The following is a 20,257-nucleotide window of genomic DNA, read 5'->3' on the forward strand; positions in this document are numbered from 1 at the left end:
AAGTTCAAATGTATCTGTGGTAGGGTGTATTTCAACCAATTTAGAGAAACTCAGAACATGTATTTTGAAAATATGGAAACAATCTAAACATCCAATATTAGGGAAATGGCTACACAGATAAAAAATTTGCTACTGTAAGGAATTTATGGCATGTATACAATAACGTTATATAAAAAAGAACACAAAATTACACACGATTACAACTACGTTAAAAAATGCACATAAGAAAAATAAACTATCCTCTAAAAACATTTCTTTTACAGTAAACTTACGTAGCAGCCTTCCCAAAATAAACATATTAAAATGTTACCATCTAAATGTTCAAGTATTTCTACATGGAAGTGATTACTGTATGTTTAGTTTTGTTCATATTTTGTTAGATGTATCTTGAAGTATTCTGGAGTTTTTTGATGCTACTGTGGCATTTTTAAATTTTGATTTTCAATTATTCTAGTTTATAGAAATACAATTACTTTTTATATATTGACCTTGTATCCTGTCATTCTGTTACACTGTCATAATTCCAGCAGGTTTTTGTAGATTCTTTGGGATTTTCTATATAGAAGATCATGTTGTCTGCAAATAAAGGCAAGTTCCATTCTTTCCTTTCCAATCTATCTGCCTTTTATTTCTTCTTCTTTACTGCACTGGCTAGGCACTCTAATACAAAGGTGAATTTAAGTGGTTGAGACTGGTCATCCTGGCCCTGATTCCTGAACTCAGGGGGGAAGCACTGCTTTCCACCATTAAGTATTATGTCCACTCTAGGTTTTCCAGACACCTTTACCTTTTATCAGGCTGAGGAAGCTCCCTTCCCAGCTTGTTGAGAGTTTTTATCATGAATGGATGTTGGAATTTTGTCAAATGCTTTTCCTGAACCTATTATGTTTTTTTTGTTGATATGGTATATCACACTGATTGATTTTCAAATGTGGAACCAATCTTGCATTCTGGAATAAACCCTATTTGCTTATGACATATTAACTGTCCTTTCATGAACTGCTGGATTCAATTTGCTTATAATTTGTTAAGGATTTTGCATTTATGTTCATAAATGGTATTATATCGGTCTATAGTTTTCTTTTTTTTGTAGTATCTTTACTCATTTTGATATCTAGTTGTTTCATTTCAACACCAAGAGTTCAGATGAATACTTTACATACTGAAAATAAATAAGGTGTGACCTTGAAGTTCACTTCCATTTAAGTTAATTTTCTTTCCATGCATTCATTAAAGAACACTGAAGCATTTTCCTCTAAAATAAATATACCCAGAATGTGAACTGTGTCTCTTCATAAATGGTAAGCAAACAGAGCATTTTAGTGTTTATAAATGTCAGGAATTAATGAGAATTTTTTCTTTACTTGATATTTACCTTTTGTATGATTATAAAATAAATGCTCATGATAAAAAATATAATGTACTGATATAAAGGCAATAAAAAATATCCATTATCCTACCAATGGCATGGTTTTTCCATTTTTTCTATGCTCCTTTTAAAAAAGTATGGTGACTGTGTATACTTCATTATCCTGTTTTCCCTTTGCATCTTATCATAAGGATTTCTCCATGCCATTAAAAACTTATTAGCATGGGCTTCCCTGGTGGCGCAGTGGTTGAGAATCTGCCTGCTAATGCAGGGGACACGGGTTCGAGCCCTGGTCTGGGAAGATCCCACATGCCACGGAGCAGCTGGGCCCGTGAGCCACAACTACTGAGCCTGCGCGTCTGGAGCCTGTGCCCCGCGACGGGAGGGGCCGCGATAGAGAAAGGCCCGCGCACCGCGATGAAGAGCGGTCCCCGCACCGCGATGAAGAGTGGCCCCCGCTTGCCGCAACTGGAGAAAGCCCTCGCACGAACCGAAGACCCAACACAGCCAAAAATAAAAATAAATAAATAAATAAAAAATAAGAAAATCCTTTAAAAAAAAAAAAAAAAAAAAAACTTATTAGCAAACATTCTTTTAAAAGTAATTCCTAATATTTTCTAAACAAAAGGAAAAACTTTTTCATTATTATAGAAAACATTATAGTGAAAACCTTTGAATAGTGAAAAATATCTGTCCTCATTCTGCAACAGTTAGGTCAGACATTGATGGTGAAAAAGAATTTTGAGTCAGAAAGTGTACGCTTTTTAGCCCTTCATATATTCTGCTAAATTGTTCTCTGATAAGACTGTATCAAATGTAATGAGAATGCTTGCTTCATCAAATTCTTATCACCTCTGGGAATTCTCATTTAAAAAGTAAAATATCTTGGCAGATTTGATATATATTTTAACCTGCATTTCTTCTTCTATTAGTAGTGAGGCCAAAGCTCTACTGTCGTTGGTTAGCCACTTTTTCTTCCTCTGAATTGTCTGTTCTCGTCCTGTAGTCCATTCTTCTGTTGAGATGTTACTGTTTTCCACATTTGTTTGAACTCTATATATTAAAGCTGGCAATCCTTAATCTGCTTTATTAGTTGAATGTATTTTTCAGTTTTGTTTGCTGTTCATTTTTCTTAACATTTAAGAACTAATTCTAAATGACAACCAGAAATGTTTCAAAAATTTCAATGACGCAATTAAAAAGTCATGAGCTATTCCAAATATCCATCCTCTATCATTTTTCTTAAATTATTGTAGTTCAAATGTTGATAATGTAAATGAATGACTCTAAAAGGAAGGTGTTATATTTACTAGATGCACAAGAGAAATTATATAATAAAATTTTAATTTTGTTATAACATTATCTACAGTTTATTGGGGACTTACCATCTATCCACCAAACACTGTACTGTTATATACATTATGTATACATTACTTCATTTTAAGCAAAAGAATCTTATAGATATTTTTAATCCCCCTTCCAACAAATGAGAAATTTGAGCCTTAAACATATCAAGCACTTTGCCCAAGATAGTCACAAAATTACAGAAAATTCTGTCTCTGTGTGCTCCTTTGAGTTTTTTTGGAAGGTAGTTCTGTCACAATCATCATTTAGGAATCCCCTAGCTTTACCATAATTGAAGAATGAAAACCACTGGTAGAAACAGGTTTCTTTTCGTTCCACAAAATACCCAACGAAATGAGAAAGACTTATGTATAAAAATGAATAGAACAGTATTACTCAAGATAGTAGATGACTGGAAATAAAAATCCAATGGAAGATTTGTTAATGGTGTTGAGACACTGCTGACAGTGAGTACTCCTTCAGTATTTTAAGCAGTTTCCATGTATTATTTAATCCTCCCCAAAGTCCTGTGACACAGGTACTAATTATCTTCATTTTACAGATGAGAAAAGAGAAGCACAAAAAGTTAATTTGTTCATATCACATAAATCATTAAGTAGGGGGGTCAGGACTTGAACCCAGAGCTTGTGCTCTTGACCATTAACTACTCTATAAAGTCTCCACATATAAGTAAAAAGATCAGTTTAAAATCATTAAAAATGATGATTCATTAGAAACAAAGAAAAGTATTTCTAAAATAAGTTTAATCAAAGAAGGAAGCAAAACTAAATACAAATGCTTTTCGTATGTGTGCACATTAAAGACTAAACAGAAGGGAGAACTTTTACTAGTTGTTGACACATGTGGTATGGTTATAGATAAAACTTTTAAAACTTCCATTTGTAATATTTTAAAGTTGAACCAATAGCTAATTTTAAGATGGCATATTAGCAGTTTTATTTACGCTTTTAGACCACTGCTGCAAAATCAATAGTTAAGACTGAGTTTTCCATCTATTTGATAAGTCTATCTTTACCCCCATGCTTCATGACAGCAGTGCAGTTTTCAGTAGACAAGACCATCATGAAATTAATAAACTAAATACATGTCTACATAATTTGAAAGACAGCACTATATTAGTGTATTAGGCAATCATCTCAGCCTACAGAAATATGTAATGCAAATAGAATTTAAAAGACTCTCTTCCAATTACTTTGCAGCCCGACCCATGGATCACCAGCCCACAGGATGAATGTAAGCCACTGATTTAGAAACTAAAGAAACCACAGAAGGAAAACATACAATCATGTTTAAAGAACAGGTTAAGTATATACATTTAAGTCATGCCTGCGTTTTATGCTGACTGCTGCTATGTGATAAATACAATCTTAGCAATCTACTCACATTTTCTTATTTATACCTCTACAAATGAAACTTAAAATCTAGAACTTAATCTGAAATAAGCTTTAGATAGAGAAACCTACTTAAATTTTTAAAACTACATTTTACTTATCTTTCTGTATGTGGTTTATACAACTATCACTGTATTGTGTCTGAATCAAAGGAAATTATAAAAACAACTTCTTTCCTGATTAAAAAATATTAAAATGTATATGCTTATCATGAAAATTTTTAAAAATGAGAGAAATACATAACTTCTAAAATGGAAAGCTGCTACATTTCCACACCCCTAGAGAGAATTACTGTTTAGTTTGGAATCAAAACCATCAAGGAGAGTGCAATTTAAATAAATCCTCTATTGAATTTTTTTGTGGAATATATTCACCCCCAGAATTACTAGTTTTGTAATCCTGTATTTTCATCTATCACCTCTGCTAATAAGTAAGGCACATACTTATACTTTAATTCTTCAAGAACAAAAGTTATTCGAGCACTGGGTGACCTATATTTGTCCAATGTTACATTAGTGACACCCAATTTTCTCAAATTCATCAGTGAACTTACTTGGCAGCTTGTCTCTCAGGAGCTACAGTGAAATTTTATTCGGTCTTTTAAGGTTTAGAATCAATCACACAGTTTCAAAGAGGCCCTCCTGTTACTCTGCGTAGTTCCTCATTTCAAGATCTTTTCATTTCTTTCACTCAATTAACATTAAAGTTGCTTCTAACAAGTACCCTATTGTATGTCTTTCAATTTTGAAAACACTACCTTAATTGTAGCATCCTCTGAAGCAGAGACCATAACACTGAACACAGGATGGAAAATGACTCGAGTGACTGGACTCCTATGACCACTCAATGCATATTTTTCTGGTGGACGGGGAATCCATTCTTTTGGGTCTCTTTTTTGACCAAGAGGTCCACCCGACGTAAACTCTTCTTTTGCTTCATTTAGCTTTGATTCTAATTCCATAACCTTAAGAAGGAACACATAGTTATGTACAGATAGATTCTGATAAAAATTGTATATTTTTAAAAACCTGCCTTTATTTTGCATCCATATATGCAGAATAAAATTTCAGTAATTTACAAAGCATTTGTCAGATTTAATTGAAAATGATCTACATTAAATATATCACTAAAATCTTAGTGTGACAAAACTAAAAACTGAGAAAAATTCAATACAATTGTGTCTTAACTCCTTAACTCAAAGAAAAATTTGGAAGGTGCCAGGATACAAATGAGAGGAAGAGTAGGAACCTATCTTGATCCTTTCTAATTCTGCCACTCTTAGTAAATTCTTTCCAAACCATAGTTTACATTGTACATGCTAATCAGAATATTCATATTAAAAGCTAACATTACTGAGCATCTATGTGCTAGGCACTTTTCTAAGGGCTTTTTATGGATTAACTCATGTTATAACAATATTATTTATTCTAATTTTGCCTACTAAAAGTATAAATTTTAGGACCAGAATATTACCTATTGCCTTCACTTTACAGATAAAAATAAAAGGTCAGAGATGAAAATGACTTGTCTAAGAGCACACTTTAGTGCTCTTTCCCCAGCATCATATTGGCTCCATGTGTTCTTCCCATCTAAGTGCATAAATGGGTTCTTCAGTACCAATTCCTTGAAGTCAGGGTTGTGTTAGATTCAACTCAGCCAGTAGCCCTGGTTGCATAAATTACCATTTACCAGCAATGATCTGTATAGGTCATAATGCATAGAAATAATAATGCACAGAAATGTATTTTTATTTGCCTTTTCAAGGTTAAATATAATTATTAATTAATGTAAAAGAATAATTTATGTTATGTTGATATTTTCAGTTTATATAATACTTTGAATACAACTTAAAAGAAAAAAAGACTTAGTTACCTTCTTTTGTAATCTAATAACAGATGTCCATTTTTTTTCCAAAAGACCAGCATATTTCTTATCTAATTCTTCATTCTAGAGAAAAAAAAAATGAGAACATTAAAAAAAAAAAAAAGGCAAAAATACAATAGTTCAAGCCATACAAACCATTCAATCTCTAGGCCCAAACGTTACGAAAAATATCCTGATTATATAAATAAATAAATAAAAACATCTGATTATACCAAAAAGGGGGGGGGAGGGGGAATACTAGGTTTAGTGCCAAGTAAACCACAATAACAAATGATAAGATTTGTGAATAACTGAGGTGACTGTTAACTACTGATACCTAAGTAAAATCCACTCATATATACTATGAATAACTGTAAAAAGTCAAACATACCATATCTAATTCAGCTTCCTTTTTAAAAACTGAATATGCTTCTTCATAGCCATTTGAACGAAGATAATCTGCTATAGCTCGATTTCTGAAAAAAAAAAATTCAAATGACTCCTAATAAACTCTCATTTCTATTTTGAAGAAAGATTATTTTATTTAAAATCTCATAAATCTTAAGACACTCTTTTAAAAGTATTACCTTCCAAATCATACAAGTATTTCACAAGAAAAGGAACCCCTCCCCAAAAGCCTCTAAAACAGTAAACCCTGTCATAGTACATCCTTAAGATTATAACACTGTTCTTGAGCTTTCAGTTATGTTTCTAAAGTGTTGCTTGCCTCACAAGCTGTAAGATCAAGATGTGGCTTATATAATTAGTTATCACTTTGTGACAGTAATGAAATTTAGTTTTGTAGGGAGAATTGTTCTGATAAAATTACAATTAGTAAGTATTTTAATATTAGAGACAACTTTATAAATTTATTTATTTTTGGCTGCATTGGGTCTTCGTTGTTGCGCACGGGCTTTTCTCTAGTTGCGGCGAGTGGGAGCCACTCTTGGCTGTGGTGCACAGGCTTCTCATTGCAGTGGCTTCTCGTTGCAGAGCACGGGCTCTAGGCGCACAGGCTTCCGTAGCTGTGGCACATGGGCTCAGTAGTTGTGGCTCGTGGGCTCTAGAGCACAGGCTCAGTAGCTGTGGCACATGGGCTCAGTTGCTCCACGGCATGTGGGATCTTCCCGGACCAGGGCCCGAACCCATGTCTCCTGCACTGGCAGGCGGATTCCCAATCACTGCGCCACCAGGGAAGTCCCTAGAGACAACTTTAAACCATGAGAGTGGGTGAAAAAAAGGCATAAGCTACAAGCTTAGTATATTATCATAGAATGAGAAATTAATTTAGAATTAGGAAGAACTCAAAGGTTAGAGAAGCTGAATTAGCAAATGAATTTCATGCTCTCCTTATATTCTTTGAAGGCAAAAATCAGCTACCTGTCTCCTAAGGCAACCTATTCCAATGTCTCTCAATTTTTTTGAGCCTAAGTCCCACTGTGATAGAAATAGTTGTTTCCTTGGTATTGCCTTTAAAACATTTCAAATTAATTTAAATAATTTAAAAGTTTATACATACACAAGGCTAAACAAACTTTAAATATATAAGTACACAATAAAGTGTGGTTTCCACCACTGACCCGCAATATTCCATCCCAGAGGCAACCACTTTACCAGTGTTTTGTGTATTCTTTCAGTGATAATCTACCTATAACTACATATCCTTGCATGGTCTTCTAGAGATAATTAATACGTGTTTTTAAAACAAACTGCAGTACACTACAGATAATGTCTTACACACAATGTCACATAAACTCATTTAATTTCAGCAATCATTCTTTATCAGATGTAAATCTGCCTCTTTAAAAAAAATATTGTATTCCATTACAGAGATACATATGCTTTTACTACTACAAACAATGCTGCTAGGACTATCCTTGTATAAATGCCAATGCTACTGCCCACCTAATGCTTTAGGAAATAAAACACTCTAAGCAGTACTGTAGAATTGGTGGGACTAAGTTTTAATTCAATGGCATGTTAAAAACAAAAAATGGAGAAAGATAATATGGAATTCGAGCAAACACTTCATGTTCCAGGTAATTATTAGCTTACCAAAGATTAAAGTACAATAACTAGGGACTTCCCTAGTGGCGCAGTGGTTAACAATCCGCCTGCCAATGCAGGGGAGACGGGTTCAAGCACTGGTCCAGGAAGATCCCACATGCCGCGGAGCAACTAAGCCTGTGCGCCACAACTACTGAGCCTGCGCTCTAGAGCCCGCATGCTACTACAGAGGCCGCGTGCCACAACTACTGAAGCCCGTGTGCCTAGAGCCCATGCTCCGCAACAAGAGAAGCCACTGCAATGAGAAGCCTGCGCACTGCAACAAAGAGTAGTCCCCGCTCACCGCAACTAGAGAAAGCCCGCGCACAGCAACAAAGACCCAACAGAGCCAAAACCAAATAAATAAATAGATAAATAAATTTATTTTTTTAAAAAAGTACAATAACTAGTGGAGGGGCCTAATCCCCCAAGTGATGGTATTTGGAAGTGGGGCCTATGTGAGGAGGTCACAAATGGGGTTAATGTCCTTATGGAGAGAATAGGAACCAGGAAGTGAGCCCTCACCAGACACCGAATCTGCCAGTTCCTTGGTCTTGGACTTCCTAGCCTCTAAACTGTGAGAAATAAATCTTTGTTGTTTATAAGCCACCCAGTTTATGATATTTTGTTAGAGCAGTCTAAGAAGAGACTAAGACAAAAAAAAAAAAATACATTTTTTAGGACATTTTGATAGCTGTTGTCAAACTGCTCCCCAGAGTTGTAACCAGTTTATACTCCTACCAGCAGTTGCGAATGTCATCCCTTTACCACCTTTACTTTTCAGACATTTGGGTTAGCATTTACTGACTTAAAACAAACAGTTGATGCCCTTTGATTCTGCTTATATAGCTTTTATGAAAGTGTAGATGTTAAATTTTTAAGATTCTGCAAGATTTCCAAATTCTATGTGGCCTAACCCAACATCTATATTTTTAAAAAGATGCTGTGTGGTAAAAGCAATTAGAAAGATATAGGTAATTCCAAATGTGCATAAAACAGGACCTCAAAAGAGTTGTATGTTACATTTATACTTTTTATAAAATGTTAAATCTAATTTAAAAAACAATATTCACTGTCTCTTTTGATCCTAAAACCATCCTGTAGAAAAGTTTATTACCCCTATACTATAAAACTGACAGACTGATTTATCCAAGGTCACAAAACTAAGATGAAATGAAATAATTTAGGATAATAATTCCAATCAACATTCATTAGGTAGGTGGGGAAGAAACTGGCTAAGTAGGTGGAATGCAAAACCTTCTTCCTTTAACTAGAGTTGTTCCATTTTCATATACTTCCATATATTGTATTTCTTCATAAGTGTTTTAAAAGTGGATCTATACTGCAATTAAAAAAGCCTGACACTCAAAATTTTTTTATTGAAGTAGAGCTGGTTTACAATGCTGTGCCAATCTCTGCCGTACAGCAAAGTGACTCAGTTATACACATATACACATATATATATACATTCTTTTCTTAAATATTCTTTTCCATTATGGTTTATCCCAGGAGATTGGATATAGTTCCCTGTGCTATATAGTAGAACCTTGTTGTTTATCCTTTCCATTTTTTAAAAATTTCTTTCTTTCTTTATTTTCTGGCTGTGTTGGGTTTTCGTTGCTGCAGTGAGTGGGGGCTACTCTTCGTTGCGGTGCAAGGGCTTCTCACTGCGGTGGCTTCTCTTGTTGCGGAGCATGGGCTCTAGGCATGCGGGCTTCAGTAGTTGTGGCACACAGGCTCAGTAGTTGTGGCTCACAGGCTCTAGAGCGCAGGCTTAGTAGCTGTGGCGCACGGGCTTAGTTGCTCTGCAGCATGTGGGATCTTCCCAGACCAGGGCTCGAACCCATGTCCCCTGCACTGGCAGACAGATTCTTAACCACTGAGCCACCAAGGAAGTCCTGTTTATCCGTTCTAAACATAATAGTTTGCATCTACCAACCCCAGACTCCCAATCCATCCCTCTCCCTCCCCACCGTGGCAACTACAAGCTTGATCTCTATGTCTGTGAGTCTGTTTCTGTTTTGTAGATAGGTTCATTTGTGCCATATTTTAGATTCCACATGTAATTGATATCATATGGTATTTGTCTTTCTCTTTCTGACTTATTTCACTTAGTTTGATAATCTCTAGTTGCATCCATGTTGCTGCAAATGGCATTATTTCGTTCTTTTTTACTGATGAGTAGTATTCCACTGTATGTATGTACATCTTCTTTATCCATTCATCTGTTGATGGATATTTAGGTTGTTTCCATGTTTTGGCTTTTGTGAATAGTACTGCTATGAACATAGGGGTGCATGTATCTTTTTGAATTATAGTTTTGTCCAGGTATATGCCCAAGAGTAGGATTGCTGGATCATATGGTAATTCTATTTTTAGTTTTTTAAGGAACCTCCATACTGTTTTCCATAGTGGCTGCACCATCTTACATTCCCACCAACAGTGTAGGAAGGTCCCCTTTTCGCCACACCCTCTCCAGCATTTGTTATTTGCAGAGCTTTTAATGATGGGCATTCTGACCAGCCTACACACAAATTCTTGAAACCAAGAATGACTCATACTTTTAACCACTAAGCTTTTGTTTTGGTAACTGACTAGATCTGGGAGATGGGAGAAAATAGTTGATTTACAAGTTTCTGGTAGATGGTAATAACATGTACTTGGACAGGAAACAGGAGAAGAGGAGGAAGGAAAAAAGGGGGGGGGCAAGAATATAATCAGTTCAGTTTTAAACCTTTTGACTTGAAGTAGCTATAAAATATTTAAGTAAAGATATATGATATAGGAGGTAACTGAATATACAGGTCAGAAGCTTTAAAGATCGATCTGACGTAAGGAAAGGATTTAGGAAAATTAGTAAACAGGAAGTAGTGATTCAAACCATGTAAGTGGTGAAAGACACTTTGGATGAAGGTATATAATGGGAAGAGAAAAGGAGACTAGAAAGTAAATGATGGAACCTTGACAGATACCAATAATTAAGAAGCCATTAGGGAGTGAAGAAGCCTACTATGAGAATTAAGAGATTCCAGCAAGCCAATGGAGAAGGGAGTTTCAAAGAAATGGAAATGGCTAACAATGACAAAGATCTGAGAGAGGTCAAGTAAAGTCTAAAAAGTGTCCAAACAATCTGGCTACCAAGAGGTCCCTGCTGACTTTAGCAAGTGCAGTTCCAGAACTTAAAGTAGCCTCAGTATTCCACTCCACAGTAAGGCTTCAAACGAGCACTGTAAAATACTGGAGCTGGGGAGGAGCAGTGAGATTCGAGAGTATCAGGGATGCATTCTCTTTCTATTTAATGAAGGTTAAATGTTAACAGTATTACTTGTTAAGAGTTTAGAAAAAGAGCTATTACATAGCATTAAAATATCATAATACTGACCTACCAAAGAGCAAGGGATATATACAAAAATATGGCAAATAAATTAAAACTGAAGTTTAAGCGAGTATGATACCATTAGGGGTAGTACAACATACTGATGATGTACAAAGTCTACAACCCAGTCCCAGAATAGTCTAGTCAATTTTATTTCCGCATCAAATACAATTTAGTCAGACCTCTTAGTCACACTTCTAACCACAATGTCAGGTGAGTGGTGCTGACAGAGTCAAAAAACTTAAGTCAGGTTCCCATGGCCAGATAACTTTGGCACTACTGCCCCTGTTACCTCATCACTCAATATCTAGGCTAACTATCTGATCCAGAGAATGTGGAACCTCTAACTCAGGCAAGGTGTACCACCATCACTTAAAGTAAGAATAAATAAGACTGAAGAATCTCTTGGTTCTAACAGCCTAAAAGGTGCTTCTAGAGTTTGCTACTAATTTCAATTGTTGACCTAGAGATGATTTTCATCAGTTTTACTAGGATGGAAGATTTATCCCCTTGGAAACAAGTGGACATCAAAGCACAAGTTTATAATAATCTCTCAAAGAAACTTCATACACATGAGTTAAATAAATCTACTAAGCCTTAGGAGATGAAGAAAAACAACTATCACTAGAATCAAAGAAAAATTCATGCAGAAGTGCAACAGGTCATTCTGAGTAGAACCAAAACCAGTAACCCCATGCAGAATCAGAGAAAATGGTTAAAATCAAAAGAACGAACTGAGATGAAGGACTTTTATGTATGAACAAACAGAATTGGATAGACAGAGTTTAGGCTTACATATGGAATAGTACATTGGACATATTCTACTGCTGTCCTCTGAAACTATTACAATAACAAATGAGATTTTGTTTGTTTTTCTAAACTATTTCAAGTTTATTAAAATGCAAGGATTATATTCTAAGCATTTTAGCTGACTTCTTACACTCTCTTCATTGTTCTTATATCCCTAGGATAATTTTTGTAGCTGTGGTATCAGTCATAACATAATATGACTACTACCATAGTAGTACATACAACATTAACACTACCAATCCATACACACCCTCACACTCTTATAAAGGGAGATAAGAGTTTCAAAAGTTTTTCTAAATGCTATGAACTGCTAGTTAAACAAAAACAACTCTAAAAAGATTGGATAGCACCAACAATAAAAGCAGAATACTTCAGGGTCCCCTGCATCTCTTACGAATATAAATTGAAGCAGAGGGAATTACAGAGCATGCGTTACAGGAGACTGAGATGGAAGCTGTTTTTCACAGGTAAAGAAACTGAGGCTCACAGAGCTTAACTGATTTTTTTGGCTAATAAATGGTGAAGCTGAGAATCAAAAATTCAGCCTTTTGAAACCAAAATGATAATAACAGTATTTCTTCAAATTGTGTACTCTAGCATTCTAAGGTTGAATAAAAATGTTCTAGGAATTCTATAAATAGTTAAATTTTATTGTTTATATGAGGAGAAACAAGGTTAAGTCAGTAGATGACAAACAGATGTTTTCTTACCAGGCCCATCAGAAAAGATACACTGATCTCACATATTCAAGAATGAGGAAAGCAATGGAGTTAATGTGCACTGTTCTGAAAGTCTGCAGTGGCCCAATGACTGTGGGATGTCTGCAGGGTTAGGAGGGCACACCACTAAGATAATGAGAAGACCCAGCAGGATCAAGCATACAAGTTCACACCCCCAGAGGTACATCATCATCATCAGCCCTGTTCCAGAAGACAACTGTCACAACACCCCAGGCTATGCCATTTTAGACAAACACCAAGATGAACTACATAGTCCTGGGGAAGATGTGAATAAAGTTCATTTCAAGTGCAGAGACACTACTGCAGGTCATTCCATAAGCTGCTGCCATAGGACATTAACCAAGTCTGACAGGTAGGTAACATGACTTCTTAAATATGCTACAGCCACCCACTGAATCTCTGGGGAAAGGGGAGCACTGATATGATGAGTTCCTGGCCATAGGTCTTACACCTCTCCAACCTTATGGGCCCTGACAAAGGGTTACAATGATCATCCTTCATCATCACACTTGATACTTACTCCAAAAGGGTAGTCCAGGATTCAACTACTACCAGTCTTGGGACAAGTATAAGCACAGCAAGAGGTTAAAATGAGACCTTATTCTGGCAGTGATGAAGTAAAGGAAAATAAAATTTGGGTGAGCCAGGGTGAGTGGACCTTTATCTTCATCATTAAGCAAAAGAATATGCGCCTGGTATACTAGCCTGTCAGTTACCATTTCTCTTCAGCAGGGATCTGGGTCTGAGGTAACATCCACCCCTCACTCTCCATACCACAGCAGCAATAAAATGGTATATAAGTATACCATGTTGGATTTCTTTTAAAAAGGCAAAACCAAAAACATGAACACACAAAAAAGCATTATTACTTTTCATTCTCATATTTAGACGAAATTTTTTGAGTAATGGAATGACAAAGCAGAAGGCACCACTGAACAGTTCAGTTTTGATCCTCCCCCTTGTTTATGTCTTCTTCTTTACTCTTTTAATCTGTTAAGAAAAGTAACCTTACAATAACGTAAATGAAGGTGTGATTATGACATCACTTCACACTAACTGGGCCAGCCTCCCAATTATGTTGTTTCAAATTAGTGATACACATGTGTATTACTGACTGACATTAAAAAGAAGTTGCGGGCTTCCCTGGTGGCGCAGTGGTTGAGAATCCACCTACCCATGCAGGGGACATGGGTTCGGATCCCTGGTCTGGGAAGATCCCACATGCCGCGAAGCAACTAAGCCTGTGCGCCACAACTACTGAGCCTGTGCTCTAGAGCCCGTGAGCCACAACTACTGAGCCCACGTGCCGCAACTACTGAAGCCTGCGTGCCTAGAGCCCACGCTCCGCAACAAGAGAAGCCCCCGCTCGCCGCAACTAGAGAAAGCCCACGTGCAGCAACGAACACCCAACACAGCCAAAAATAAATAAAATAAATAAATTTATTTAAAAAAAAAAAAGAAGAAGAAGTTGCATGGCCTAGTATAAAAGTAAGAGGTCAGCAACGTCTCCACAGGGGGGATATTTTGCCTCAGTTCGATATAACTCGCAACTTTAAAAACATTTTCTCCCTTTTCCTCTAACTTTAAAGTCTATAGTAATTGTAGATATTTATTTTATTTAACTGTGAGATCCATTTAGATCCATTCCTGTAGAAAATTATTTTGCATACTTAAGAAACCCGTATGGAAAAGTCGGGCTGTACGATAAGAATAGCCAATATAACTGTCATGTGTTGAAAAGTTTGAAACGTTTACATTTTTAAATGTAAAGCAAAATTTCACTATAAAACAAGGGAGGAAAGAAAAAAAGGGAATGCGGGAAGAGATGAGTGTCTGTTATATTCCCAGCTTCATACTAGGGAATATAAAAGAGTAAGGTTGTGGTTCCTTGCCTTCCAGGGACTTATAAATCTATTGGAGGAGCAAAACCAAAGTTACCAAAGGGTGTGAAAACTAATTCAAAAAAGAGACAAATGAGACTGAATAGAAGAATCTTTTTGTAAAGGCAAGATATGAGTTGGGCCTTAAAGGAAAAAGAAACAGTAAGCATTATAGGCAGGGGACTGAGGAGGAGAACGGGAATGAGAATGGTACATGATGAAGATCTCAATGTATAGCTGACCAAATTCTTCAACATTCTTTTTTTTTTTTTAATTTTTATTTATTTTTTTATATTTCTGGCTGTGTTGGGTCTTCGTTTCTGTGCGAGGGCTTTCTCTAGTTGGGGCGAGCGGGGGCCACTCTTCATCGCGGTGCGCGGGCCTCTCACTATTGTGGCCTCTCTTGTTCCGGAGCACAGGCTCCAGATGCGCAGGCTCAGTAATTGTGGCTCACGGGCCCAGTTGCTCCGCGGCATGTGGGATCTTCCCAGACCAGGGCTTGAACCCGTGTCTCCTGCACTGGCAGGCAGACTCTCAACCACTGCGCCACCAGGGAAGCCCCTTCAACATTCTTGATTTTAAAACAGTCCTTAAAAATGGAAAGGTCTTCATTAACATTAAAAAAGATCTCTTATTCTTTCGACAAAATTCAACACCCATTTATGTTAAAAACCCTCCAGAAAGTAGGCATAGAGAGAACTTACCTCAACATAATAAAGGCCATATATGACAAACCCACAGCCAACATTGTTCTCAATGGTGAAAAACTGAAACCATTTCCACTAAGATCAGGAACAAGACAAGGTTGCCCACTCTTACCACTATTACTCAACATAGTTTTGCAAGTTTTAGCCACAGCAATTAGAGAAGAAAAAGAAATAAAAGGAATCCAAATCAGAAAAGAAGAAGTAAAGCTGTCACTGTTTACAGATGACATGATACTGTACACAGAGAATCCTAAAGATGCTACCAGAAAACTACTAGAGCTAATCAATGAATTTGGTAAAGTAGCAGGATACAAAATTAATGCACTGAAATCTCTTGCATTCCTATACACTAAAGATGAAAAACCTGAAAGAGAAATTAAGGAAACACTCCCATTTACCACTGCAACAAAAAGAATAAAATACCTAGTAATAAACCTACCTAAGGAGACAAAGGACCTGTATGCAGAAAACTATAAGACACTGATGAAACAAATTAAAGATGATACAAACAGATGGAGAGATATACCATGTTCTTAGATTGGAAGAATCAACATTGTAAAAGTGACTATACTACCCAAAGCAATCTACAGATTCAATGCAATCCCTATCAAACTACCAATGGCATTTTTCACAGAACTAGAACAAAAAATTTCACAATTTGTATGAAAACACAAAAGACCCCGAATAGCCAAAGCAATCTTGAGAAAGAAAAACGGAGCTGGAGGAATCAGGCTCCCGGACTTCAGACACTACTACAAAGCTACAGTAATCAAAACAGTATGGTACTGGCACAAAAACGGAAATATAGATCAATGGAACAGGATAGAAAGCCCAGAGATAAACCCATGCACATATGGTCACCTTTTCTTTGATAAAGGAAGCAAGAATATATAATGGAGAAAATACAGCCTCTTCTACAAATGGTGCTGGGAAAACTGGACAGCTACATGTGAAAAAATGAAATTAGAACACTGCCTAACACCATACACAAAAATAAACTCAAAATGGATTAAATCACAGCAAGATTCTTTTTGACCCAGCTCCTAGAGAAACAGAAATAAGAACACAAATAAACAAATGGGACCTAATGAAACTTAAAAGCTTTTGCACAGCAAAGGAAACCATAAACAAGACCAAAAGACAACCATCAGAATGGGGGAAAATATTTGCAAATGAAGCAACTGACAAAGGATTAATCTCCAAGATTTACAAGCAGCTCATGCAGCTCAATAACAAAAAAACGAACAACCCAATCCAAAAATGGGCAGAAGACCTAAACAGACATTTCTCCAAAGAAGATATACAGATTGCCAACAGACACATGAAAGAATGCTCAACATCACTAATCATTAGAGAAATGCAAATCAAAACTACAATGAGATATCATCTCACACCGGTCAGAATGGCCATCATCAAAAAATCTAGAAACAGTAAATGCTGGAGAGGGTGTGGAGGAAAGGGAACACTCTTGCACTGTTGGTGGGAATGTAAATTGATACAGCCACTATGGAGAACAGTATGGAGGTTCCTTAAAAAACTACAAATAGAACTACCATATGCCCAGCAATCCCACTACTGGGCATATACCCTGAGAAAACCATAGTTCAAAAAGAGTCATGTACCAAAATGTTCATTGCAGCTCTATTTACAATAGCCAGGACATGGAAGCAACCTAAGTGTCCATCATCAGATGAATGGATAAAGAAGATGTGGCACATATATACAATGGAATATTACTCAGCCATAAAAAGAAATGAAATGGAGGTATCTGTAATGAGGTGGATGGAGTTAGAGTCTGTCATACAGAGTGAAGTAAGTCAGAAAGAGAAAAACAAATACAGTATGCTAACACATATATATGGAATCTAAGGAAAAATAAAAAAAGGCCATGAAGAACCTAGTGGCAAGACAGGAATAAAGACACAGACCTACTAGAGAATGGACTTCAGGATATGGGGAGGGGGAGGGGTGAGATGTGACAGGGTGAGAGAGTGTCATGGACATATATACACTACCAAATGTAAAATAGATAGCTAGTGGGAAGCAGCCGCATAGCACAGGGAGATCAGCTCGGTGCTCTGTGACCACCTAGAGGGGTGAGATGGGGAGGGTGAGAGGGAGAGAGATGCAAGAGGGAAGAGATATGGGAACATATGTATATGTATAACTGATTCACTTTGTTATAAAGCAGAAACTAACACACCATTGTAAAGCAATTATACTTCAATAAAGATGTTTAAAAAAAAAAATGGGTTAAAGACCTCAATGTAAGGCCAGACACTATAAAACTCTTAGAGGAAAACACAGGCAGAACACTCTACGACGTAAATCACAGCAAGATCCTTTTTGACCCACCTCTTAGAGAAATGGAAATAAAAATAAAAATAAACAAATGGGACCTAATGAAACTTAAAAGCTTTTGCACAGCAAAGGAAACCATAAACAAGATGAAAAGACAATGCTCAGAATGGGAGAAAATATTTGCAAATGAAGCAACTGACAAAGGATTAATTAATCTCCAAAATTTACAAGCAGCTCATGCAGCTCCATATCAAAAAAAAACAAACAACCCAATCCAAAAATGGGCAGAAGACCTAAATAGATATTTCTCCAAAGAAGATATACAGACTGCCAACAAACACATGAAAGGATGCTCAACATCACTAATCGTTAGAGAAATGCAAATCAAAACTACAAAAACCTCACACCAGTCAGAATGGCCATCATGAAAAAATCTACAAACAATAAATGCTGGAGAGGGTGTGGAGAAAAGGGAACCCTCTTGCACTGTTGGTGGGAATGTAAATTGACACAGCCACTGTGGAGAACAGTATGGAGGTTCCTTAAAAAACTAAAAATAGAAGTACCATATGACCCAGCAGTCCCACTACTGGGCATATACCCTGAGAAAACCATAATTCAAAAAGAGTCATGTACCACAATGTTCATTGCAGCTCGATTTACAATAACCAGTACATGGAAGCAACCTAAGTGTCCATCGACAGATGAATGGATAAAGAAGATGTGGCACATATATACAATGGAATATTACTCAGCCATAAAAAGAAGTGAAATTGAGTTATTTGTAGTGAGGTGGATGGACCTAGAGTCTGTCATACAGAGTGAAGTAAGTCAGAAAGAGAAAAACAAATACCGTATGCTAACACATATATATGGAATCTAAAAAAAAAAAAAAGGTTATGAAGAACCTAGGGGCAGGACAGGAATAAAGACGCAGACGTAGAGAATGGACTTGAGGACATAGGGAGGGGGAAGGGTAAGCTGGGATGAAGTGAGAGAGTGGCATGGACTTGTATATACTACCAAATGTAAAATAGCTAGCTACTGGGAAGTAGCTGCACAGCACAGGGAGATCAGCTCGGTGCTTTGTGACCACCTAGAGGGGTGGGATAGGGAGGGTGGGAGGGAGGGAGACGCAAGAGGGAGGAGTTATGGGGATATATGTATATGCATAGCTGATTCACTTTGTTATAAAGCAGAAACTAACACACCATTGTAAAGCAACTATACTCCAATAAAGATGTTAAAAAAAAAAAAAAGCTCAAACTCAAAAAAAAAAAAAAAGACATCTCTTATTAATATTTTAGGGATTTCCCTGGTGGTCAAGCAGTTAAGACTCCACGCTCCCAATGCAGGGGGCCCGGGTTTGATCCCTGGTCAGGGAACTAGATCCCGCTCGCCTGCCGCAACTAAGAGTCCACATGCATCAACTAAAGACCTGGCCCAGCCAAATAAATAAATATTTTAAAAAATATATTTTAAAAAGAAACCCCTCAAACCTTCAACCAACAAATGTTATAGTTAATGATAAAGCACTAGAAATATTTGCATTAAAGTTGAGAAGAAAAGAATGCCTATAATCACTTTTACTTAAAATTGCTCAAAAGTGGTCTATCTAAATAATAGATATAAATATTGGAAATGAGATTAAGATATGAGAGAAATGGCTGAAAGACAGGACAGAAACAGATTATGAAGGACATGCAAGGCAAGAAAAGGCAGTTTAACTTAAGTGATATTTTTAAGACTTACTTATCAGAAGCATATAGGAAGATTAGATGGGATACCAACTAAATAAAGGAAGAGCATCATAAGTAAGCCAAGCCCTAAAGCATAAAAGTAAAAAGTAAAGATCCCTTAAAATCAAGTCATAGTCACAACAAGCATCCTCAGAATTACCTGGCTAAATACAAGTTCCATTTGCTGACGGAGCATAATTTTAATTCTGCACTGAAGAGCAAGATAGTCAATGATCTACAATACAGCTAATAATGGATTTATATTTTTAGAACTGGTATGGGTCAAGTGGTTGTCATTCCAGTGCTGCCTGATGAATCATTCACTTGTCCCTGGTCTCCTTTTCGCACGCTCAAATACCTAACTGCATCCCACCTTTCAGTTGACTTTCAACCTCACATAGACAATAGGAGCCACTCAGCATATAACTTTCTCAACTTCCTTAATAGTATTTGTGGCACTGCCTTCCTCCCTTTTACAGTATGACTTCTCTTCTAATACGATCCTCTAGAATACAATAAAAAATTTCAGAGAAATGAAATGTCTTATGACACAATAAAAGCTTTGTATGAGTTCTACAGAAAAATCAACAATTTTGACATTGATGACCACATCTTTATTATCTTTAGAGATGCCTACATTTCACTCTTCTCTACAAATGTCGAAATATAG

At 36.6% G+C, this 20,257-nt stretch overlaps 1 protein-coding gene across 2 annotated transcripts in view; it reads right to left on the reverse strand.

Annotated features, from left to right (window-relative positions):
* The window catches only part of PAFAH1B1 (platelet activating factor acetylhydrolase 1b regulatory subunit 1), an 81,371-nt gene that overhangs the window by 12,506 nt on the left and 48,608 nt on the right, over positions 1-20,257 (reverse strand). For both annotated transcript variants that reach the window (XM_057535536.1, XM_007177460.2), the window contains exons 3-5: positions 6,380-6,464; positions 5,998-6,072; positions 4,883-5,089 (exon numbers count right to left, since the gene is read on the reverse strand). In XM_057535536.1, the coding sequence (XP_057391519.1) occupies positions 4,883-5,089; positions 5,998-6,072; positions 6,380-6,464 (367 nt within the window). The remainder of the gene's footprint in view (positions 1-4,882; positions 5,090-5,997; positions 6,073-6,379; positions 6,465-20,257) is intronic.

Source organism: Balaenoptera acutorostrata, chromosome 20 (assembly GCF_949987535.1).
Source record: "Balaenoptera acutorostrata chromosome 20, mBalAcu1.1, whole genome shotgun sequence".
Lineage (NCBI taxonomy): Eukaryota > Metazoa > Chordata > Mammalia > Artiodactyla > Balaenopteridae > Balaenoptera > Balaenoptera acutorostrata.